Below are 25,569 nucleotides of genomic sequence, written 5' to 3'. Positions count from 1 at the left end.
GCCCCATGTTTGCACACCTAACAGTGCTAACATTGTGTGGCACCCTGTGGCACCCTTGAAAGGATCTCAGGGCACCCCAGAGACTAGATTACTCATCAGTGGATTAAAGCATAGGTTTGGTATGTTGCTGGTGAACCAAAGCAACTACTGATGGTTTTAGTAGCTGAAGCTAGACTGTACATACATTCCACAGGTAAACTTTCATTATTTTTACCATTACAATGTATATATTTTGTAACATTTATTCAAGCATGCTGTGCAAAATTTAATTACGTTACTATTTCTTAATATTTTGTTTTATTTAAATAAGAACCAACTCTAGATCAGGTCTTAGTTCCTGATGTCATTGTATATTATTGAGTATTGCAGAAAAAACAGGATCAATAACAAAGAAACAAAACAATACATAGGAAGAATGTAAGTATGCAGTAGCAGTTCAGTCAATATACAATATCATAAGAAACTTAGCATGTTGAGAAACAATTAAGTTTTTAAAAGTAAGTTTTATTTTGTTCATTTTTTTGCAGATTATTTTCTGTATCTTTGATGAAAAAAATCTTATTTTACTTCAGTGGCAGAAAAGCATATCTCTTTGTCCATATGCATTCCTGTTTAAATTAAAAATTAAAATAATTAAGCTGTTTTTCAACCTGCTAGTTCCCAAAACTAATGCCCTTGGTGACTCACTTCTTTTGAACAATACAGTAAACATAGAGTGAAGTAGAAATCAGCTGCTACTCATGCACAATAATCTTTTTTCCTCATTATTATGCTGTTTTATTATTCTGCATTATCAAAATTATATTTTAAATACTGCAGTTAATTATCTCCTAGGCCCTGCTATACGTTTAAATTAAAGCTGGATATAAACCAGCTATAGATTTTTTACACATTTTCAAGCACTAACTTCATAGCTGGTTGGCTCTTTTTATAGCTGAAATAGTCATTTTTCATGTGTGATACCATATTTACCCAAATATAAGAAAAGGCTTTTTTCTCCAATCACCGTAGCATAAAAAAGCTCCTTGCCTTATATTCACATACAAAAAAACCTCATTAAATACATTATCTATCATTAAACTGATGCCAAACCAGCATGTGTTCAGTAATGAAAACCAATTACAAGCTAATTAAATGCAGTCACCAGTGAACATTTCTGAAAAACACATGACCCATATTGGGCAAACATATAGATGGGAACCTTCTACAAAGATAGGTTAGAGAAGCCCATCTGAATAAGATATATGGTAAGACCCATTGTGTGCAGTCCCCCTCAGCACCAACTCTTTGTCAAGTCATGGTGAGCCACAATACTGAAAACATTTCAACTTTCTATTGATTCCCACAGCTGAGCTGCACCTTTCTTTCCCATTCCCAGTTATTCTTGCTTCTTCGCTAGCCTTAAATGTCTGGCAAACACCACCAAATGTTTAACCCAGAATTCCTTAGTGGCCCCCTCTCTCAAATATGATTGGTGTGGCCCTACTCTCCATGAGATTGAGTTGGACCAAGTTGCTTTGCACCTCATCTGAATAAACATTTTTGGAGGAACTTGTGACAAGACTTGTAACAAAAACACCTGGTTCTAGTGATGAGTGGGGGCTAATTAGCACATGAATCCTTTGAGGAATTTATCTGGAGTACACACATACTGAATATTGCTGAGTTGTGGGGTGACCATTAGGGCTGTGTGGAGCTTAGGTCACTGATTCGATTCAGAGAAGATTCGACCCAATTCAGCATCCCACAGGAGCATGAATGGCTCTCCAGCATGGATACTTCCAGTCCACTTCTGGGTCCACCATGGAGCGCGGGGGCACCTCCCCACCCCGTGGCTTGGTGACGGGTGCCTCCTGGATCTGGGGGGGCACCCAGGGTCCCCCCGCAGCCAATCACTGAGCTGGGGCAGTGCAGGGGGGGTCCCCTGCATGCTCAGTAGTGGACCCAGGTGAACACTTTGCTGAGCACATGGGGGACCACCCCCCACCCACACTCCTGTGGGACACTCCATCCACCTCACCACTGCAGCATCCACGAGCCGTACGTGGTACCTTGAGGTATGTAGAAAAAAACATTTAAAGCCTTGTCTATGGGAGAATTGCTGATTCTCCAAATCAGCATTGAATTTTCAGATTCAGCTTCGGCCAAATTGATTTGGGACAGTGATCTGAATCACAGAATCAATTCATTGTCAATTTGGCCCAAGTCTGAATCCAAATTGAATACAGCCCATTTCACACACCCCTAGTGACTATGGCTTGAAACTCTGTTGACTCTGCTTTTCTGACTTTGGACTAGATTCATAGATTCATAGATGTTAGGGTCAGAAGGGACCTCAATAGATCATCGAGTCCGACCCCCTGCATAGGCAGGAAAGAGCGCTGGGTCTAGATGACCCCAGCTAGATGCATATCCAACCTCCTCTTGAAGACCCCCAGGGTAGGGGAGAGCACCACCTCCCTTGGGAGCCCGTTCCAGACCTTGGCCACTCGAACTGTGAAGAAGTTCTTCCAAACGTCCAGTCTAAATCTGCTCTCTGCTAGCTTGTGGCCATTATTTCTTGTAACCCCCGGGGGCGCCTTGGTGAATAAAACCTCACCAATTCCCTTCTGTGCCCCTGTGATGAACTTATAGGCAGCCACAAGGTTGCCTCTCAACCTTCTCTTGCGGAGGCTGAAAAGGTCCAGGTTCTCTAGACTCTCCTCGTAGGGCTTGGTCTGCAAGCCCTTAACCATACGAGTGGCCCTACTCTGGACCCTCTCCAGGTTATCCGCATCCCTCTTGAAGTGCGGTGCCCAGAATTGCACACAGTACTCCAACTGCGGTCTGACCAGCGACCGATAGAGGGGAAGTATCAACTCTTTAGATCTATTCGTCATGCATCTGCTGATGCATGATAAAGTGCCATTGGCTTTTCTGATGGCTTCGTCACACTGCCAACTCATGTTCATCTTGGAGTCCACTAGGACTCCAAGATCCCTTTCCACTTCTGTGCCACCCAGCAGGTCATTTCCTAGGTAGTAGGTGTGCTGGACATTTTTCCTCCCCAGGTGCAGCACTTTGCATTTCTCCTTGTTGAACTGCATTCTGTTGTTTTCTGCCCACTTGTCCAACCTGTCCAGATCTACTTGCAGCTGTTCCCTGCCCTCTGGCATGTCCACTTCTCCCCATAGCTTTGTGTCATCCGCAAACTTGGACAGAGTACACTTCACTACCTCGTCCAAGTTGCTGATGAAGACATTAAAGAGTATCGGTCCAAGGACCGAGCCCTGTGGGACCCCACTGCCCACACCCTTCCAGGTCGAAACTGACCCATCCACCACGACTCTCTGGGTGCGACCCTCTAACCAATTCGCCACCCACCGGACTGTGTAGTCATCCAAGTCACAGCCTCTTAACTTGTTCACCAGTATGGGGTGGGATACCGTATCAAAGGCCTTCCTGAAGTCTAAGTATACAACATCCACCCCTCCTTCTGAATCCAGGCATTTCGTAACCTGGTCATAAAAAGAGACTAGATTAGCCAGGCATGATCTGCCTGCTACGAACCCATGCTGGTTTCCCCTCAGCATAATTTGTCCTGCTGGGCTCTCGCAAATGTGAGCCTTGATAATTTTTTCAAAGACTTTGCCAAGGATGGAGGTGAGACTGACTGGCCTATAGTTGCCCGGGTCCTCCTTCCTCCCCTTCTTGAAAATGGGGACCACGTTGGCCCTTTTCCAGTCCTCCGGTACTTGGCCTGTGTGCCACGAGAGTTCAAATATTCCCGCCAGTGGCTGTGCAATGATGTCGGCCAGTGCCTTCAGTACCCTCAGATGGAGCTCATCCGGGCCTGCCAACTTAAAAGCATCCAGTTCTTCCAAGTGACTCTGCACCATCTCAGGGTCTACGCATGGTAGTCTGGCGCCTTGCTGCTGCCTCTCTACAACCCCAGTGAGAGACTTGTCATGCCCCTCTCTTAGGAACACTGAGGTAAAGAACTCGTTGAGGAGTTCAGCCTTGTCCCCCCGTCCATCACCAATTGCTTCTGCCCATTTAGTAGGGGTCCTATTCCTCCCTGGGCCTTCCTTTTACTCCCTATATATCTAAAAAACAATTTCTTGTTGTCCTTTACTTGGGATGCCATCCTCAGGTCAATGGTAGCTTTGGCCCGTCTAACTGCCTCCCTACAAGCGTGAGCAGAGGAGGTATACTCGTCTTTGGTGATCTCTCCCTGTTTCCACTTTTTATGTGCTCCCCTTTTGGCCCATAGGCTGCCCTGGATTTCTCTGGTCCTCCAAGGAAGCCTCCTGGCCCCTTTCCCTCTTTTTCCTCGCATCAGGATCATCTCCCTTTGTGCCCGAAGAATCATTTCCTTAAGGCACAGCCACCCTCCTTGGGCTCCCATCACTTCAAAACTCCTACTCTGCAATGACTAATATGACTAATATCATACATGATTTCTTGTAAAAATAAGTAGGTCCAAAATGTTGTTTAAGAGTGTATTTATGATGTAGCTGTGCTAAAACTTGCAGCACTTTCTAAAAAATTTAAAATGCATGAATTCTGGATTAAATAAGTCTATGGATGCCTGTATATATGCAGATAATATTTGCAAATGACTACAGCTATGTTTATTTCAAGGTCAGTGTTTTCAAATTTGCCTTTCACTTCTATGTGCTCCAGGACAGCAGGGTCTGACAATAAGGAGGAGGATAAGGGTGCAAGGTGGAGAAGTTGAGCGGGGCAGAGGGCAAGGGTACTACCTAACCTCTCAGATTTATTTTCCCTGCTGTAGCAGTGGGAGGGGGGAAAGTTCATGGCAAACCTCCAATGATTAGATTCTGTACCTGGAAAATGTTAACAAATGTATAGCATTTCCATATTATTGGGGGGGTTGCCTTATATTCAAGTAAATACGGTAATTACTTTGCATGCGTGGCTGAGTGAAATTAATCAGTTAATTGTGTAACATATGTAACATTTAGCGGGGGCCCTACTGTCTTTATAATTTATGGATTTCAAAATGGTCTTCTATTCATGAAGGGTTGTTTTAATTGATTTTCTGTTTTTAACTAATGTTGAAGCAAAATATACTTCTTTTAGTTTAGTTTTAAGCTGGCTGATTTAAGGTTCCTGTTCAGCAAAATACGTAACTCTTTGCTTAATTTTAAGCAAATTGAAAGTAGTGTCAGTGAAGTTGAAGTATGTATTTAAGTGATTGCAGAGTCAAAGTACTCAATATCCTTCAGGATCAAACTACATTGAGAAAATTTAGGATTGCCATTTCTAGTATTATTAAGGCCCTATGGGATTTGTGGAGGGGAATCAAACAAGAGCCTTGCTGAGTACACCCATGTGAACTCAGGTAAAATATTGTGATCTTAATTTACTTTATTCTGTTATAGGGTCATATCACTCACTTATCCTATGCTTGCTAGTCTCATGGAGCTAGTTATAAACTGGCTAAAATCTCATGCATATTGTAGAATGAAGTAAAAGTTCCTCAGAGATTATACAGTGGTAAATTGTGTTTTTGTGGCAGGCAAGTGATTTTTGCATATATAAAAATTTCTGGCCATATGTATGACACTCTGTATAGGATAATGCAATTGAAAATATACAAAACTTAAAGGGAAAAATGTACCTACCAGAAATCTGTCTAAATCTACAGTACAATTCCAAAACCAGTTCTTTCACTGCTACTGTTTAACATAGGAAAAAATCCTCAGAGTGGAAGAATTTGTTTAGTTAAAATCTACTTTAAAAATGTCATTTACTTTGCCTACAAGTAGCTTGATCATTCTTCTTCCTTCAAAACAAAGTCAGGCAGGGATGGTTGAAATAAGACATGAAAGCCACAGAGAACATGATGGTGGTCTCTATACAACTGTCTGTCTTCCTTATTGTCAGCTGAAAGAATCTCAATTTATGGAAGCAAAATTAATAAATATAGTAGAAAAGGATTCTATTTTCAAATATATTGACAGTGAAAACAGTTAAAAACATATTCCCATTATTACTTCTATGTAGGTGCTTTCATCTCTACATGATTGTGAAAGGGAGGAGAGAAGACAATCTTTTCAAAAAAGAAAGTGTTTCCAAACTCCAGAAATAATGAAAGGGGATTCACTAATCAGAAATAACATCTTTCTTTCATTCCTTTATAAAGCACATGTTCATGTTTTTGCATACGCGGACATTCAGATGCATCTGTCATCAGAAAAAGGCATAATAGAGAAACTCCATTCATGACTCATTAGAACTTACTAAAAAACTCCTCTAGTTTACTTAGTCACCTCCCTGGCATTAAATTTTTTGCAGTAGACTCTAAGATTTGAGGGGATAAGGTACTTTCCGTTTAGAGATTTTTCCATTGGTTGACCTAACTAACTAGGATTTGGCTTGTTCATGTTTGTCTGTACAATCAGCTTGTCTCAAGTAGCAAAGTATAAGATGTCACTACAGCTACTCCTCTCTTAACATCATAGTTACTTTCTTGAAAGTGCGACTTTAAGCAAAACAATGTTAAGCGAATCCAATTACGTCACAGTAGTTACCTACTAGCAGGCGGCAGCCAAACAACGTTATAACTGAATATTGCACGACTTTAAATGAGTATGTTCTCTAATAGATCAGTGACATAATAACGAAACAACGTTAACCAGGACAACTTTAAGTGAGGAGTACCTGTATCTTGAAAGACCTCAAACAATAGTGAACAGTACCCCTTTCAGTTATGAGCAAGGTTATGGTGTCCAGATAAAAACACAACCTCTGCTTCCCTTTCTTTGACAAATGGGCATAGATCCTCGTCTTGCATATGTCAACAGGAGGTTTGCCACTAACTTCAGCGTAGCCAGGATTTTACCTCCAAATAACAGTAATAGCTTTTATTTCAAACAACTTCTAATAGGCTTGAAGACTTGAAGCAGGGTCACTGATGTCAATAAGATGTCTCCCGTTGACTAGAGAAGATTTTTTTGGCTAGTGTCTTCATCAGCGTTTCAGTGTAGTGTTTTTTGCTCAAAAATGATAGTAAGCCTTGTAGGACCTCACTAGTTAAACTGTTCTTTTTCTTGTTATTATTTATTGTGAAGTAAAACCTGCTGTTTTGTAGAAGTCAAGAGGGAAGCAGTAGTCTGAGCCCCAAGAAGTTTGTAGCAAGTTAATGGCCTTCATAAGAATCTATTGAACACAATAAATTCCAGTTTTCTAAAAGATTAACATAAACAAAAAACATTCCAGATGCACTTTGAAATACCACAAATCCCTACGGCTTTGAAATTATCGAAATGATCCTTAGATGAAAAAATACCATACATTAAGATGTGTTTTATAGTTAAAAATATGAACACTTTTGAAATTGTCAAATTAGATTTTTATGGCAGACTAGAAAGAGTGGTAAGACCAAAGGACATAAAAAGATACTTTCAGCCCATTATTCATACCAAACAATTAGAAAAAGGTAAAAATTCAGTTATTCAAAAATACCCATCAGAAACCAAAGAAAATAACTAATGTTTTTAAAAGATTTCTTTCCTTTGCCAACCCCTACAATGTATTTGAAATACAAATTGTTTCCCCTTCTAGTACAGTTCTTTTTACCTTTGATATTTTTCACATGCTGCTGATGTACTTTAAATAGTTTGTAAACATTTACTTTTTAAAATGATAAACATAATACCTACACCATGATATTGTTTTCCTTGTCTCAATTGAGTTCTATTTTCTTTAAAGCACCACTAACTTCTTGTGAAAACTTTGGAAGAAATTCCACATGAAAATAATTTTGCCGATATGGAGTAACAATAAAAAGCTTCTTTTCAATATATCTTACTGGTATTGATTTATTTATTTGCAGATGGGTCTGAACCTGCAGAGCCTACAGGACCTTCCCCTCTAAAGATGTAATAAGGCTATGGGCAGCAAGGGAGAGAAGCACAGTTCTATCTACCTCCACCTGCCCTGCAGGTAGCAAACTCAGAAATGAGGCAGTGAAACACTCTGTTTCCAGTGTGTTTTGAAAGTGACAAGAGACCCCCTTGGGTGGTTTTATTACCTCATTTCTATGTTTGCTGGATGCAGTAGAATGAACATGTGGGCTATGCTTCTCAATGGCCCACTCAAGGGCACAAGGGAATCAGTATAAACATATTTTATTGAAAAGCCAAGTTCCTATGGCCTAACACCATGACAGTATAACGTATGGAGAACACCAAAGGTTGTAATCTACAAGACACTATGGCTTCTTACAGACATAATGCCGCCCCCCCCCCCCCCCCCCGGCCAATGGTGCTTTACTTTAAACTCAACGTGCCCCTGTGCCAAGTCTAGCACATGCCCAGAAGAGGCATCATGTTAGTTGGACCTGGCTTGCCCAATGTCTATATAGACTGGGCACTTCAGTTGGGCTTTTTTGGCACTTTTATCTAATAGCTGATACAATCAGCTATTAGATAAAAGTGCTAAAAAGCTCCACTGAAGCACTTGATCTATACAGAAGCTGTGTAGCCGGGTTGAACTAATATACTGCTTCTTGCAGTAAAGTATGTTTTTATTTCCCATATCTGTCAATGCCCCTTTTTTGCTACTTTATCTTCCTAATACAATACATGTAAACCAAGAAGAACATATGAATATCAAATTTTATAAAATACTCACCAACATATATCACCAGATGAACCAAGATTACCTGTAATTATGGGTGGATCCAGGGGGGTACAGTTGCACCCCTCTCTCTCTGATTCCTGGACCACCCGAAGTTTAAAACCAATTACCTGCTACAACAGCAACATTTTATAGTCAGGCAGCAGTGAGTGAGCCATTTGACTTTGGCTCATTGTAATCTATCTGATTATTTCTAAACTCATCTCACAGGCGTTAATCTCACCTCTCACTTTTTTAATGGTCTTGATGTTCTACTAATCAAGCTATTCTTTCTTCTGCAATTCTGCTATTATCTACTTCTCTTAATGTAGGTCCTATTTCACAGGCCTGCATACTTGTTTATAACTGCATACTTGTTTATAACTCTAGCTAAGAGCATCAACTCAGCTGTGGAAATGTTAATTCAAGTGAACATTAATAATTCAAGTGTGGAAATGACTGACAGTGAAGCATTAAATGCACTATCAAGATGCTCAAGGAAGCTAGTTTTTGTTTTATGAATCTGAAAAAGATGTACATTTAATTTTAATGACAACAGGACTAAACAAATAATATCTTTTGATTACTTTGCCTAGTTTGGTGCGGTTTTTTATATATAATATATGGTATAGCAAATACATGCACATTCCAATAAAGTTATATTTGTTTTTCCTTTGATCTTAAACTAAATAATATAGCCCCAGGCATATAGCTTATTAGTAAAGCGTACAGTTTCTTTTTCCTAGAGAAAAATGTGTGTTGTGTTATGTGGGATGATGCACCACACCATCTACTTTTCAAAATCCTAGATCCACCCATGCCTGTAATGTTTTTTACATTCAGGCAGAGAGTTACATCCAAGTACTTAGAAGAAGAATGCACTTCATTCAAAAGCTTGAGATAGACTTAGGTTTATCCCAACCATGCATTTCATCCAATAAAAGATACTACCCACAAAAATCCTTGCTTCTGAGCTCTCATTTGATTTTTTAAGTTTAGATAAGATTGAAAACGGTCATTTTGTAAATGGAGGATTTCAAAGAGTACCAGAGGTGCTTCAGGGAATAGTGATAGTACTTCCCTAGCTGGTATTTGCCTCTTTCCTTAGAAGGGAACTCAGACCCCAGCAAGATATATGGATACACAGATTATGCTATGCTTCTGGAGGTGCTTACTTCAATAAGAAGTCAAATTTAGGCCCTAATCATTTATGACCATTGAGATCTTTGTGGCATCTAGTATACGAATATATGGATCACAACTGCTGCCACAGTTCAAGGCCTGTTTGAATAGTTATTTTCTATCTTTAAAAAAATCCTCCATTGTTTCACTTGCAGCAAATGTTCTTCTTTTCACCAAATAATAGAAGTAAAAGATTGAATGGCATTACTACCATAGGACAGTGATTCCTTCCCTTGTCCAGAATTGTTCTCTTTTATACATGTATTAGAGCACATGAATGTTGTTAAGTGTTGATTTTAAAGTCCCAAGGGGTGAGGTGTCCCCTACTTTACCCTTCATAAAAACACACACAACACACAAATAACCATGTTTTAAAGCTGGAGTACATAATCCTATCTGACCCCATTGTGCCATTCAAAATGTATAAAAGGAACTGGCCACAGCTGGCCAGGTAACTCCTGTCAACACAGATATATCAGCTCCAGTCCATGTATCTACTCTCTCACTCTAAGGGTCATATTGTGAGTGTGAAGTGGTGGTGTCAGAACATTACTAGACTTGGCCTATGCTTGACTGAGATAGTGAACTGTTAAGGAATACATCTGAGTTCCACTGGGGTCAGGATTGGCCTTGTAAACCAGGGAATTAGTTCTAAAATGTCCTATTCCCTATCTTTGATCTGAGCCCATTGTTTTATTTTCTTTACACTTTTGTGTTGACTACAAAATTAAGCCCTAGTTATGCATTATATTATTATTAAGGCATGTACCAGGGAAGTTAATAAGTTGTTTCATGAATGTAAAGTGCTGCATTCAGGTTTTCCTTATCATTAAACCAGACTTTCCCATCCTGACAATCAATTTTTCTTTTGTTACATTTGCCTTAAGTTTGATTACATTTGACAAAGGTTGATTTTTTTTCTCACAATTCCTTATAATTTGCTATAGAGAAGTGGACTCTCCCATGCAACAATCTGACCCTTCAGAACATCCTATCCTTATCCTTATTCCACTGTAGAAGAGTTGGTACATTTTTAAAGAACAACTTCAATTTGCTCGGAGACCTGTGCCTATCCCTCTTCAGCCAACTTTGAGCAGGCATATACCATCAAATAAGAAACTACTGAAAGATGTGGAACTAGCAGCTATGTGGAAGCCTAAATATGGCCAGCACCTCCTTTTTGTGGTTTTCTAGTATATATAAAAGGATCTCTTAACTTTCTATAACAGGTTAAAGACTTACGTGCCTTGTGTGTCTGTTAACTGGTGATCTTAAGACCAGACCCAAAGGTATGTAAAACAAAAATGAGGCAAAAGTTAACCACCTATTCCACAAAATTTGTAACACCACTTAAGTGCCCACTTTCATTAGGTACCTCCACTTTGGTTTGAAAAGATCCCTAGACTTAGACTACTGCACATGCTCAGAAATAACCCAGATCAGCCACCGAGGTAGTCAACTCTTTCCTAAACTCTATTTCAATCCAAGTCAGTGTGGGAGGTGTCTAAACTCTTTGTCCCTGATTTCTTAAGTGGAGATAGCATGTTTGGTGACCATTTATCATGGAAAGCTATTAACATTGTCACTACTCTACCACCACCACATACCTGGATTCACGTTGCGCCCCACTGGCCAAATGACTTGGCTCTATGGTCTGGATCTGACCTATGAACTGTACTTTGAGCACCACTGGGCTAACTGTTAGGGAACTTTCTAGGAAATGTGGGAGAGTGAGTTTTAATCCAATGAAGTAAGTGTTCTTATCATTAGGTTATTAGGCACAAAGTTTGCACCACCACCACTGTCTCTTCTCAAGAGTAAAGGAGAGAAGTGCTGTGTTATATAGTGAACACAATTCCTATACCATGGAGGCACTCAGGCATTTGCAGTTTCTGAGTTGTCAGGATCCTGAAATGACAGAAGCGTGTGTTGCTTCCCTGAATTCAATGCTTACACTCTTGACTAAAATGAGAGTCCAGACAAACCTTTGTGTGAAGCATTTCTTAATGACTAGCTATAGGCACTTCTGAACTGAGCACCTCAGTGATCTGGATCACGCTTGGGAGGCAGTCAGGAGTCCCTGTTCACTGTAGAAGAGGCTTGGTGCCTGACCCTGATATTTTGGATCATCCCCCTGGAGCAAAACCCCTAGATTTTAGGGGTAGCAATGTATACTTGGAGGCACTTGTAGATCTGAAATGAATCTGTGCCTTAGTGTCTCTGTATATGTAACACAGGGTTTATGTCATACTTTTTTCTAGCAATATCATATGTTGCTTGATTAGTTGCTCGGTGCTTATCCAAGCTTGTATATCTTAAAACAAAAAGGGTTTTGAAGCTGCACAGTGACCTTAATATATTTTTTTCTAATTCTGTCTTAGCACCTGGTTCTCCTCTCAGTTGCAGCAGAACGAATTATGAGTAACTGCACTGAAGTCCTACTGCAATCATACGATAGAGTGAAAATGGTGGAAGTCCGGGGTAATCAGACACCTAGAATCCATCCATCTGCAGAGAGAATTCCCACAGCCACCTGATGGCTTTTAAACCTTCATTATTTTATATTTAAAATGGATGGCTGATCATTGCCCATACCAAAATCTGATTCAATAATAGAAGTCAGAGGTGGGAAAAGACCTCATGGGTCATCCAGTCTATCTCACTGTCAATAATAGATTGTTCCCTACAGTTCAATTTCTAGTGACCTTGGAAATTACCAGCCTGGTAGAATGGGCACTTGAATGAAAAACGAAGCTGTTAAAGCTTTAGATCTAGCCATGAGATCCTTTCCCAATGAGAATTTGTAGTTGTAATACAGGAATCTATATGTATCTTATTGCTTGGTTATAGTCTTTAAGTGTTGGCAATTTAAATCTATGTTTTATAAGCATGGGCCATTCTAATCATCTATCTGCTATTAAATGGAGGGAGAAGGGCGAATTGGTTCAACTGTTAAAAGAACTTACCTGTAACTTTAACTGAGCAATGCTGTTCTCATAATGAAAGAAGAAAGTTAGTGCCATTTCTTGCATATCTCTGCACTTCCAGGAGCCTGTTAAAAGCAAAACTTTCAAAATAGTATAGGAAAATATATTATCATGGTATTTCTACCCAGCTCAGAAACAAGAACTAGAAGTACTGTAAGAAAAAATGGTCTTGTGCTTTCCCATTGGAAAATGCCAGTTCATCAAACCCCAAACTTTTAATATAAACATACTGTTTCTATGACTATTTTGCTAAGAAAATTTCTGAGGCTCAGGTTCTTTGGGTAAATCTGACATCTTTTATTAGACCAACTCAAATAGTTGGAAAAATTCTTTTTAGCAAGCTTTCGGGTATAAATACCCATCGTCAGGCTGAGGAAGCATCTGCAGTTGGTATGTGCTCTTCCTGGATGGAATGAATAGTAAAGAAGCCAAGGGCTGGTATGCATGCAAGAAAGCCAGTCAATGAAGATGTAAATTGAGGAGTCAATGTAAATTGAGACCCAGAATGGAATTCCTGGTCAAGAGAGTCCAACCCCAAACTAGCCAATAGATCCAAGATTAGGTCCACCTCAGGCAATATGTATTTGAACATGAATTTCCCATGTGAGGGACCTAACCAGTGGGCTGTTGGCTAGTCTGAGATGAACCTCAGATTGCAAGCAGATTACAAACCTCCAAATTTATGATAAAATCAAATTCCTGTTTTCCAGCAAGATTCTGTGAGAAGCTCATTTCTTATGTGTTTTTAATTTGAGATCTATAGATGCAAGAATTTTGGACATTTCTGACAAGATTCAGCTGTGAAGCCTCATACTGTGTACATCTACATTGTGCAAGGCAATTCCCTGCTGATACATGCCGTGCTCACTCTGGGTATTCTAGCTCCCAAACAGTAAGGACAGGTACAGTTTATTGACGCTGTACACAGTACCCATCCAGTATGGCTACACTAGTTCCCAGCTTGGGAGCTAGGATATGCAGAGTAGGGTGCAGTGGTCTAAGCATGGGATTGCCTTGAGGTTTACTTGAACCAAATCTTTTAATGTTTAGTACAAGTAGTGGTTTACCTATCCATTGTTCTGACTGATTGCAGTAACAGCCTGACAGGCACTGCAGTGACAGGAGTGGGGGATGGCTCTCTTGAAAGACTGGGGACAATCAAGATCTTAAATCCAGTCAGAAAGCCAGTCTGTGATTTTGGCTGCATACTGTTATAAATCATAGGAACATAGGACTGGACAGGCCTCCTGAGGAATTGAATCATCCCCTCCACTTGCAGGGAATCAAAAATGAAGAAGATGCCCATATTGACACTTCAAACCCTCACCTATGACTTAAAGGAACAATACTGAAAACATCAAGAACACCATAAAATTAGATAGATAGGCAAAGTTGCCAGGTTGCAAAATTTTTCCTTCCTGTTGTGTCTGGTGCAATTATCATTGCTAGTGCTTCTATTATGTGTTTTCTTTTCTGTTTTGTGACCTTTTCAATTATTCGTTGCTTACCAGTTCACTAGCCTTTGGTAGCTAGTAAACTTTGGTAACTCAGGCTACAAATAGACATCATTTTTGTGACTAAATTGGCTTTGCTGGGATGTGCCCTGGCATAGATGATCTACAGATGATTGGTAGAGACAGATATCACCTGGGGTTGTTCCTGCAGGATCAATTCCCTGTTAATTCTGGGGCTTCAGGGGCCCAACCCTGTGGGATAACATCCCCTGGTGCCTGGCCCCAATACCCAGTGAACCCCATGCATTCTCTGCTCTACATTTGCAGCCGTGCAGCCCTGGATCCCCTGCAGGGGAGTTCCTGGGATACACATCTGCTAGCACAGAGAGTCCTTGGAGGGTCAGGCACCTGTGGCCATTGTCCCATGGGATCAGGCCCCTGAAGCCCCAGGAGTGCTTGTCCTACGCATCTGGAGAGTGGGGTCAGTATCAGGCTGCCTGCAGCCTCATGTCATAGCTGAACAGGTATCTGCTGCAAGGGGGCAGCACAAACTTACTAGGAATCATCATGCCACCATTTTGGGGCATTTGGGGAGTGACAAGGGGCAAGGACATCTGTTCACTCAGGTTTTGTACTTCCATAAAAATGATTATGTTGGCAGAGGAGCAATGCCTGTTTGCAGCCTCAGAGACCAGATTCCAATCAGAGTGGGAAGGAGGTGCCTTAGTTGCCAGCTCTCTTAAAAGTTAGGAGTTAAAAGGAAAACAGCTAGTTGGATAGTGTTTGGCAGAATTCTTCTTTGATTTTTATTATATATTTTTTATTTATTTGGATCTTGGAGAATTAGGTGCTGAGAAATATAGTAATTATGAAGATGAGGTTCTTTGGGTAAATGCGATAGCTTTTATTTAGACCAGCTCAATAGTTGGAAAAATGGTTCTTTACAAGCTTTTGGGCACAAAAACCCTTCTTCAGGCACAGGGAGAGTCTGCTGGTGTTTGTGTACTCTCTTGGGAGGAATAGAAGCTTACAGCATAATTCAGGTCTGTGAAAATGCAAGTGCGTGGTATGGAAGATCAGAGGGCATGGAAGTTAATGGGTGTGACAGGTAGGTAAGAGGGAGGAATTCACAGACCTGCATTTTGCATATTGCCTTAAGCTTCTGTTCTACCCAAGAGAGTACACAAACACCAGTAGGCTCTCCCTGTGCCTGAAGAAGGATGTTTGTGCCCAAAAGCTTGTAAAGAAAAAAAATTCCAACTTGTTAGTCGGCCTAATAAAAAATATTACATTTACCCAAATAACCTTGTCTGCCTATGTCCTTAAACCAACACAGCCAGCACCCCTGAAACATGGAAGTAATGATGAAAACACTTATTCCCAAAACCAAGTTTTTACAATAAAATAAAGAGATGGTTTAATAAAGTAATGTTTATCCTCACAGAAATGCTAGTCATGAATATGTGTCTAGAATAACTGGAACTAATGCCTGACTCTAGTATTCCTCTATAGTGACTTAACATTCTGCGTAGGCTGATTATTTTTTCAACAATATTTGTTATATTCTTTTACGGTTTGCCAATATATGTTTTTTGAAGCTTAGTTAGTGAGAACAGCTGAGAGGCAAAAAATATCTGCAGATGGCAAGGTTTTACTTCAAAAAAATCAGTATTACAAAGCATTACTGTTACTGGTATAATCACTTTCTTTGTGGGGGTTGCTAATGTAGACTGGTTTTCTTGTCTTCACAGCCCCCACTGAGCCTTTGCTGTGTAAATTTGCTGATGGAGGGCAAAAGAAGCGACAGAATCAAAGCAAATACACACAGAATGGAAGGCCGTGGCCAAGAGAAGGAGAGGTGAGTGACATTCAGTAATCACTACCCATGCAGTTGGGACGAGACACCTGCAAGACCTGTTGGACTGGCTCTCAGGGCCATGATCAAGTCAGGTTCTATGTTAAATCCAGACTTCAAAAAGGCAGAGTGAGTGAGAGGGAAAACGAGTCTTATATTAATGCACCGACTATAACGTTGCAATAAGAAAAATTACAAAACCATATAAATGACTTCAGCATTGCCAAATCGGGAGCTCCCTGTCTGTAACCAGACTTGAACTTGGTGGACTTTTACAGATACATCAGAAGCGGTTGAGTTCTCTGCATTTTACCATAACACTTGAAAACATATTTACAGCTCAACTAAGGAATGCAATGACAATTTTTGATAGTATAAAGTATTTTCAAAGTGGTACCCAGTGACAGAAGTATTACCACCCAACAAACTATTTAACACACAAAAACAGAAAAAGAATCTTGCACCCAAATTCAGATCCAGTGAAAGAATATTCCAGTTGCTTCTGCAAGTCTGAATTGGGATCTTTTTTTCAGGTGATAGACAAGAAAGTTCACAATTTATCAGTTTCTACTTTTAGTGTAGACTATTGATATGCACTAGACTATTTTACGTCTAGACTATTGATGTGCAGTAGATTATTTTACTGCACATTAAAGTGCCATGTAAAAAATCATAACACTGCACTAATAAGCAGTAAAATAGTCTACTGTACATTAAATGTCACTAATAAAGCATGCAAATGCACTACTGTACATTAGCACAGCTTAATGCGCATTAATTTAGTACCCCACATTGGAGGTACTACTTTAATGCTTACTAGAAAAGGTGCATTAATGCCCAGTATGAGGCTAAGATAATCTGTTAGTTGCTTCCTATCATTTCTGTAAATGTTTAAGTACTGGAATGCCAACCCCTTGCCCTTGCACCCAAAATGTCTCCATGTATGTTTCAAATAAGAAAGGAATTTCTTCTGAGTCTTTAAGGGTTTTCTTATTCTTTGTGAATGGTATAAAGCCATTTGAATCAATGAAGTACATTCGGTGGCAGCACAATTTTGCACATTTTTATAGCTTCTAGAATGAAAGTCACGAAAGTATTTCCATCCTACACGTCCCTTCGTGGAGTTAATCCCTTTGGATGACAAAAAGTTTTATTAGCTGCTGAAACGTGGCCCATGAGAGTTAAAGCTTTATTAATGTGTGTGCATGTACATTAATAAAAAAAGTTTGACCATATGTAACTTGAAAAGTTAGTGGTTTTAGACAGGATTTTACATTCTTCTTTACTAGCTTGATTTTGTTAGCTAATATTTTTCAGACCATTAGTCCATGACACGTGTATTGTAGCACTACCACTAAACTCCTAAAATAAACAAAATGGCATCTTGAAAGAATACAAGTTGCTCACTTTAGCAAGGCAGTTGCTGCGCACTCTTCCAACAAAAATATCCCAAGTAATTTTTTAGCTCTGTGGGCTAAGAATGCTGGCATGACAGCCACATTAATGTAGGAGACTGAAATGGCCTCAGAAGGGTCTTTATAGTCAGTTATGCCACTAATCCCAAAAACTGTGACATCTCCTTTGGTGTATCATGGCCATTATGGTGCATCATGTTAAGAATCTATTAAATAAAGAGTTCCCAAGAAGATCTTGACACAATAGACCATAATGTAAAAGACTCTTAAGACAGTTACAGACATATTCTGTAGGCACTTACAATGTCTATATAGTCAACAATCCATGCTTTAAAACACTTGTAAATCCTTGTTTCTACAATAGATGCTATTGCATCCTATCATATCAGCTGTCCTATTCCTTGATGTTGTTTAAAATCAATAAACAATTGAATGTAATGTTAAAGCTGATATGATACCATCATGCCTGTTACCAAGGGACTTCGGCTCGGGGCATGATATATCTGCGGCTATAGTTAGCAGGATGTAGTGATTTCAGATCAGTATTACACTGGTGTTTTATGAATAGGATTTGCTTAATTTGTTAATCTTTTGATTTTAAAAAAATATTGGTATTTTGGTACAGCACTCATTACTGTTGTTTTACAATTGAACTCTCAAAATGTAAAACAAGGATCACTGAAAATGTACTGTTTACAAACACACACTGTAGGCAGATGCAAAACCAACTTGGAAAGACTGCAAAGAAATGGAGGTATGAGTTTCTAGCTGAGCCAGTTTGGATGATAATACATTTTATCATATATGCAGCATAGCCAGGCATTTCAAGCATTTCATGCATTTGCTTAATAAAATGCTTTTGGGGATTACTCTAACTATTTGAAAGGTAATGATGTTTTCCTTTGATGGTAAGCAACAAAGACATGTTGGTCATTTTTTTGGTGTAGTAGGTTATAAATGGAATCACTTTGCAATAATATTGCTGTCAATTAGAATTTATTTAACCAACATATATGGAGGACAGTGAGAAATAATTATCCAGAAAACAAAGGTCAGAATTATGGTTATAGATAAATTATAGATAAAATACTTGCTGCACCTCTGTTTTTTCATAGTTCCATCCAAAAAATGAAAGCACTGGAATACTATCCAAGATTATTTCCTTAATATTTTCAGCATGGCAAGTCATGTGAGATTCAGTTTCCAGACCAAAATGTATTTGGCTATTATTCAAATAAGCATTTGTAATCTTGGATGGTAAGCTGAACAGAATTTCTGAAACTTTTGAGATTTGATCATCATTAATGCCAAATTCATTTAAGAGTTATTGTTGGGAAGAGAGACGCCAGAGAAGTGACACTGGCATTTTTGTTGCAGGCCTCAAGTTTGAGTATGCAAAGTAGAAACAGACAGATGTGCACGATACTCTGATGTTTTTTAAAAAAGGTAGGAGATTTAGTTATAAAGGATAAATCACTGCAGTGAATCCAAAAAATCTCTGGTCATTCTATTCTCATATTTGTAGGTTTCCTTTTTGGTAAGCTGCTATAGAATCAAATAAAAGATTATTTATTTTCTGAAATGTTTTCAGATCATTCTGGTGAATGCAATAGAAATATTATATTCCTGATATACATTTGCAAAAATTGCTTAAAATATAACAAAATATAATAATTTTTGGTTAAATTCTATTGGGTATAGTGCAGCCACTGCGTATCACATCACAAGCATAATCTGGCCACAACTTTCTTTTAACCAGGCTAGAAGGATCACATTGATTTTGGAACGAAAACTGGAATAGGATCCCCAGGCCAAAAACTGACTGTGGTGTCAGCTAAAAATATAAAAGGGATAAACCAGGATGCCCCTTTGCCACACTGATTTATACCCGAAAGCTTGCAAAAAAGAAATTTTCCAAATATTTGAATTGGTCTAATTAAAAGATATCAGATTTACCCAAAGACCCTTGATCACCCCAGCTGCCTTTTGAGCCCCTTGTGATGGCTGGAAAACATCCTAAGTAAGAGCTTTCTCTAGTCCAGTGCATGCATGGAGGACATAAATGCACAAAGAAGCACCAGGATCGAGGAAACTCAGAGGGCAGCTTTACAACACCCACTAACTAGGCTCTGGTGTTTTGGGGCACCTGGGTCTAGAAGGGCTTAGTTTGATCTAAATGTAATATCTGAGAGAATGATGAAATCAGCACTCTGCTATGGGTATACCACAAGTAAAATGAAGCTCAAAAATATTTGAGATATGTTAGGGGAATTCTGTTGTAATACTCTTCTAACTCACACTAGCTCTGTAGCGGTGAACCTCCACTGGTTCACACCAGTATAAATGAAAGGAGATTCAGAACCATTCTTTTGAAAATACCCCTGCCAAAACTACACTGAAGAGTGAAGGAGAGGGAGAGAACAGCACATTAATAATGTCAATGAAACATATTTATTTTATACAATCATATATTTAATTATGATAGACAAATCTAGAGCTGGATAATCTTGTCAAAAAATGATAAATCAACAGAAGAATATAGTTTTCAGGAACAAAATACAGTATCTAGTCCAATTTGTTGAATAAGCTTGGCTAAAAGGGATGCAAAGGAAGTTTTAAAATGTCAATGTTTTTCATTGTGACATTTTAAAAATAAAATATTCCGTTATAGGAACATTAAAAATGTTGTTTAGCCAGTTTTGAAAACAAAAGTTTTAAAATTTAAATCTTCTTTTTTTACAAAATGGTGAAGAGTAAATAAAAAACAAGGTGACAGAGAGTAAATAACCTGCAATGAAATCCAAGCGACGTGTTTTTATTCTTGTTTTACCAAAATAATTGTAAAATTACTGTTTGGGGTTAATCTGGACTATTTTTTTCTTTTTCGGTATTTTAGCTTAGCCATGGAAATGAAACCCATATTTTTCACATAGCATTAGATGGATCACATAAATGTGCCTGTCAAATTCCATGGGGATTCCAATATGATTGCATTATTTTTCTTATAGTATATTCATTACATTACTTTCTAAATAGGCACGTACACTATAGTGGTTTTGAACAGACACAACTCTGTCAAAGGCAGTAGAGTTGAATCTGTTTCCACCTGAGCTAAATTTTGCCTATTGTGTATGGTAAATTTTCTGAATTTCTATTGATAATTCTTCCACTGATTGATTGTCTTCTCTGAAAGATGCTGATATTTTCTGAGTTATACTGCCTTTTCTCAACAGGCAATAGACAAAAAAATTGTTTACTTCTAACCAAGCAATTGCTGAAAATTCTCAAGAACTGAAACAAATGTATTTAATTATTTTTAAAAAGAAACCTCAGTAGCACAGAATGTCTACTAAATATTTTCTGTTTTGATCTACTGGTCATTGCAATTCTGCTTAATGCCGAAGTATAATTTACAGAGACAGACAGACAAAGGTCATTTCTGAGACTGTGTGTCCCCCCTTGTATTGTAAAGACAATATCAGACGACAGTCAGAGATGCTGATCCTGGTGCCAGTCCTCCTCTCCTTACCAGCCTCTGGCATTTAGAAATGATTAGTAGGTCTGTGCTGGGTACATTTATAACTCAGAAGCACATTTCTTTTTATGCTTTCAAGGAGACAGGTAGCACTTAGTTGTGCTCCATATCCCTCAGTGTGCAGGAATGATGCATTTAATATCTAGGCAAGTGATTATTCTTTTCTCTGAGAGACAATTTTCAGACCTCTCCAGACATATAGTAACATGTGTTTGCAGCCTATACAAACAAAGTTATTTATCGTGTTTATAGAGTGTGTGCATATCAGAGGTAGACAAGGTTCCTTGGGTGAATCTGATATCTTTTATTAGACCAACCCAAATAGTTGGAGAATAGTTATTAAGCAAGCTTTCGGGTTCAAAAACCCTTCGTCAGGCTAAGGAAGTTTCAGCAGTTGGTGTGCGCTCTTCCTGGATGGAATGAAAAGTAAAGAAGCCAGAGGCTGGGCTGGGGAGTCAGTTGCCAGGCAGATTGTAATGTGTCATAAATCCAATGTCTATATTTAGTCCATGATTTTTAGTATCCAGGAGGTTGATGAAGTGGAGTTCATAGGCTTGTCTCTGGGAAGTGTTGTGTAAGTTTCCTTTGAGGATCAGGACTGAGAGATTGGAGAGAGAGTGGTTTTCTTGTGAGAAATGTGCCCCCACAGGTCATTGGGTATTCCTGTCTTTGATAGATTTTCGGTGTGCATTCATTCTGGTGCGCGGTTGTTGTTTGGTCTTTCCTACATATTTTCCATCAGGGCATTGGTCCATTTCTGGAGGTGCAGCTGAATCAATCCTAAAACTGCTCGTCACCCACAGAGCAAGTTTTGTACAAGACGCTACAGACTTTCTACGGAAACTTAAAAACATAGAGCACCTTCCCAGCAACACACTCCTAGCCACCATGGACGTTACCAGCCTATACACCAACATCCCACACCAGGATGGCATCCAAGCCTGCCTTACATCTCTACAGGAACAAGATTACAACCCAGAATACAGGCCCAAAGATATTACTGACCTTATACACTTCATCTTCACACACAACAATTTCACTTTTAATAATCAACACTTCCTCCAGATGATGGGAACAGCTATGGGCACCAAAATGGCCCCACAGTATGCCACCTTTTTATGAGCCACCTGGAAGAAGACTTCCTCAAGAACTGCACCATCAAACCCTTGCTATACTTAAGATATATCGATGACATCTTCATCATTTGGACTGAAAACCTGCAATCTCTGCTTGAGTTCCATCAGAAATTCAACAATCACCATCCCTCCATCCGACTTTCTCTAGAATACTCCAGCACTAACATCTCCTTTTTAGACACAATGATCAGTATCCAGAATGATAAAATACAGACCACGTTATACAAGAAACCCACAGACCAACACACATATCTGCACAGAACCAGCAATCACCCTAAACACACCAAAAAAGCTGTGATATACAGCCAAGCCCTCAGATACCACCGCATTTGCACTGAAGAGAACACCCAGGATTGCCACCTCACCAATCATAAAAAGGCTTTCGCCCAACAAGGACACTCCTCTAGAGAGAGAGATTGCATGTTTGAAAGAGCCACCTGCATAACACATGAAGAATTGCTGCAGTACAGAAGAAAACCCCCCACAAATCGCACACCACTAGTTATGACATATCACCCCTCCTTTCAACCTGTACGAACAATCCTCAAACAATTGCAACCCATACTAGAAAGAGACCCTATTCTTAAAAATATCTTCCCAGAGTCACCCATCCTAGCCTTCAAACAAGCACCGAACCTCGCTAACCTCATCACCAGAAGCAAACTTCCTCAAGCCCAGAACACACCAAAAGGATCCAGACCGTGCCATGACAAGAAATGCAAAACCTGCCAACACATCTCCACCACCCCCACTATTACTACACCCCACAACAGAGCCATCAGCATCCCTGGATCTTACAGCTGCACCTCCAGAAATGGACCGATGCCCTGATGGAAAATATGTAGGAGAGACCAAACAACAACCACGCACCAGAATGAACGCACACCGAAAATCTATCAAAGACAGAAATACCCAATTACTGGTGGGGGCACATTTCTCACAGAAGGGCCACTCTCTCTCCAGTCTCTCAGTCCTGATCCTCAAAGGAAACTTACACAACACTTCCCAGAGACGAGCCTATGAACTCCACTTCATCAACCTCCTGGATACTAAAAATCATGGACTAAATATAGACATTGGATTTATGACACATTACAATCTGCCTGACAACTGACTCCCCAGCCCAGCCGCTGGCTTCTTTACTTTTCGTTCCATCCAGGAAGAGCACACACCAACTGCTGAAACTTCCTTAGCCTGAAAAAGGGTTTTTGAACCCGAAAGCTTGCTTAATAACTATTCTCCAACTATTTGGGTTGGTCTAATAAAAGATATCAGATTCACCCAAGGAACCTTGTCTGCCTATGTCCTTAGACCAACATGGCTATGACCTACACCCCTGCATATCAGAGGATATTTTGTACACATTTCTTCATGCTGAGCTTAATTTAGCAAAAAAAAGAACTGAACCTGAAGAGAAGGGACAACAAATATGCAGCAGTGAAAAATATTTCAGACTTATTATTTAAATATGTAGAGAGTAGTGATTTAAAAATATGGCTGGAACATAAGAGATGGACATTATGATCGATATTTGCTAAACTGCCTACCTGACTTTGGTAGCCAAATCCTCTTTATAGTCACTGTGACTTGTGCTCCTAATACTCACAGTGCTTTTGAAAATTGTGCCCTGTTTTGATTTTGTTGTCATTGCCCTCAAATATATAAAAGACAGCTAAAAAGGACAGTTTGATTCAAAATAAATTAATGTAGTTGCATGTAATAAGAATGATCCTAGCTCTGCAATGGACATTTAAATTAAAATTTGGCTGAGTTTTGTCATTTGGCTTCAGATTTCTTTCCTCTGTGGATAGAAGGTTCTCCTGGTAGTAGGGAAATCCCACAAGATTTTATCCTCATGAGGTTTCTTCCTCTTTCTTTGGGACAGAGTTTACCTAATGCAGAAAAAGCAGAAAGTTTAGCCCTCAAACCTTGAAGCTTTCCTACAATCTCCAGGGATCTCAGCAGAGGAGTTGTGATGGTAAACCACTGACAAGTCCCCTTGCAGGCTCCCAGTGCACTTTTGTATATTGCTAGTAATTTACCTGTTCATGATATCCTCTGGAAACCATAGCCTATAGCTGTATTAATGCCTGAGCAGATTCAATACAAGGTGGTCATGCCAAATCCTATCCAGCTGTCCCCCTACATCTTCCTAACCAAGTGGGTAGTGAGGTTCAGTAAGTGGGTGAAATGTAGCAGAGACAACGTCACTCCATTGTTCAGATCTTAAAGCATCTCAGAGGTATGGTCAGGCTCTTCTTTTTCATTTATTTGAATATCTCAGCATTTCTGGGTGCTGGCTAAAAGTGGTAGCAACATAACTAAATAACATAAGAGGTTGTTGCAGTTATATTTCGAGTCCAGTTTTCTTAGATCCAAGAGAGTAGTTCCAAATTGTTTGACTGAGGCTCTGAACTTGTGACTGCTTCTCAAAGCTCAACCCCTGAATCCTTTGAGGTTCACGAGTCACTAGTCTTCAGCTTTTCTCGATTTGACTTTAACATAATATATTTTCCCCTCAGACATAAGCCAACAAACAATTTCTTCACAGTACTTGAAGCTTCATGGGGAGCACATGTGTATAAAAATGAGTGTCTCTCAGCATGTTTCACTGGATAACATCCTGTTTCTTTTGTATACCACCATATATTTAAAAGGTGTCATGTCTACAGCTTGGTTTTCTCTTCTTTTTTTTTTTTTAAGTCCTTCTTTTTTAAATTCAGAAATATTTCTAATAATGTGGAACATTTCTGCCGGAATTGCTTTAAACAATCAAAGAGAAGAACCTTGCCAAGTTAACTTTCCTGCCGAGTAAGCTTATTTTATTAAAACAGTATTTTAAACAAATCTCATTTGGATTGTTGTTTTTTTCCTCCCTCCCTCCCTTCTTCAAAGAGTTTTCCATTAGAGTATCTGCCATCAAGACAAAAAAGATCCTTGTGCTTTGAGAGATATTAGAAACTGATACCCAAACACTTTTTTTTTTTTTTTTTTAAGTACGGCAATTGTAGTGTTGAGCATCTTAATTTACTGTAGTATATTAACAGAGGGCTCATCCATGCCGGCATGCGTACAAATCACACCCTTCTTATGAGAAAAATTGAACGGGAGAATTCAGAGGAAAGGAGAGGTTTTGGAAAAAGATGAGTGGCATCATCCCTGTATCCCTTCTAATTGATTTGCCAGAGAATATAACACATACCCAGCTGTATTAATTTTCCAGAGCCTGTACTCTGCAGTGTGTTGGTTTCAGGCATCCCTGGAGAAACTGCTACCTGGAGAACCCAATAGAATCAATCTGGCAGGGACAGGTTGGAGGGGAAGTGGCAGATGATGCAAAGTTGGTGAAGAAGCACAGGCATCTTGTATAGGTCATT

General features: G+C 39.4%; 1 protein-coding gene across 11 annotated transcripts in view; it reads left to right on the top strand.

Moving 5' to 3' along the window:
* The window catches only part of RBMS3 (RNA binding motif single stranded interacting protein 3), a 1,095,516-nt gene that overhangs the window by 938,570 nt on the left and 131,377 nt on the right, over nucleotides 1-25,569 (top strand). For all 11 annotated transcript variants that reach the window (XR_009462585.1, XM_059728828.1, XM_059728829.1 and 8 more), the window contains one exon: nucleotides 16,003-16,109. Coding sequence is in view for 10 of the 11 variants with exons in the window: in XM_059728828.1 (XP_059584811.1) it covers nucleotides 16,003-16,109 (107 nt within the window). In the remaining variant the exon portion in view is untranslated. The remainder of the gene's footprint in view (nucleotides 1-16,002; nucleotides 16,110-25,569) is intronic.

Source organism: Alligator mississippiensis, chromosome 5 (assembly GCF_030867095.1).
Source record: "Alligator mississippiensis isolate rAllMis1 chromosome 5, rAllMis1, whole genome shotgun sequence".
Taxonomy (NCBI): domain Eukaryota; kingdom Metazoa; phylum Chordata; order Crocodylia; family Alligatoridae; genus Alligator; species Alligator mississippiensis.
Note: the sequence above shows the minus strand (reverse complement) of the source record. Positions and strands in the feature narration are given on the sequence as shown.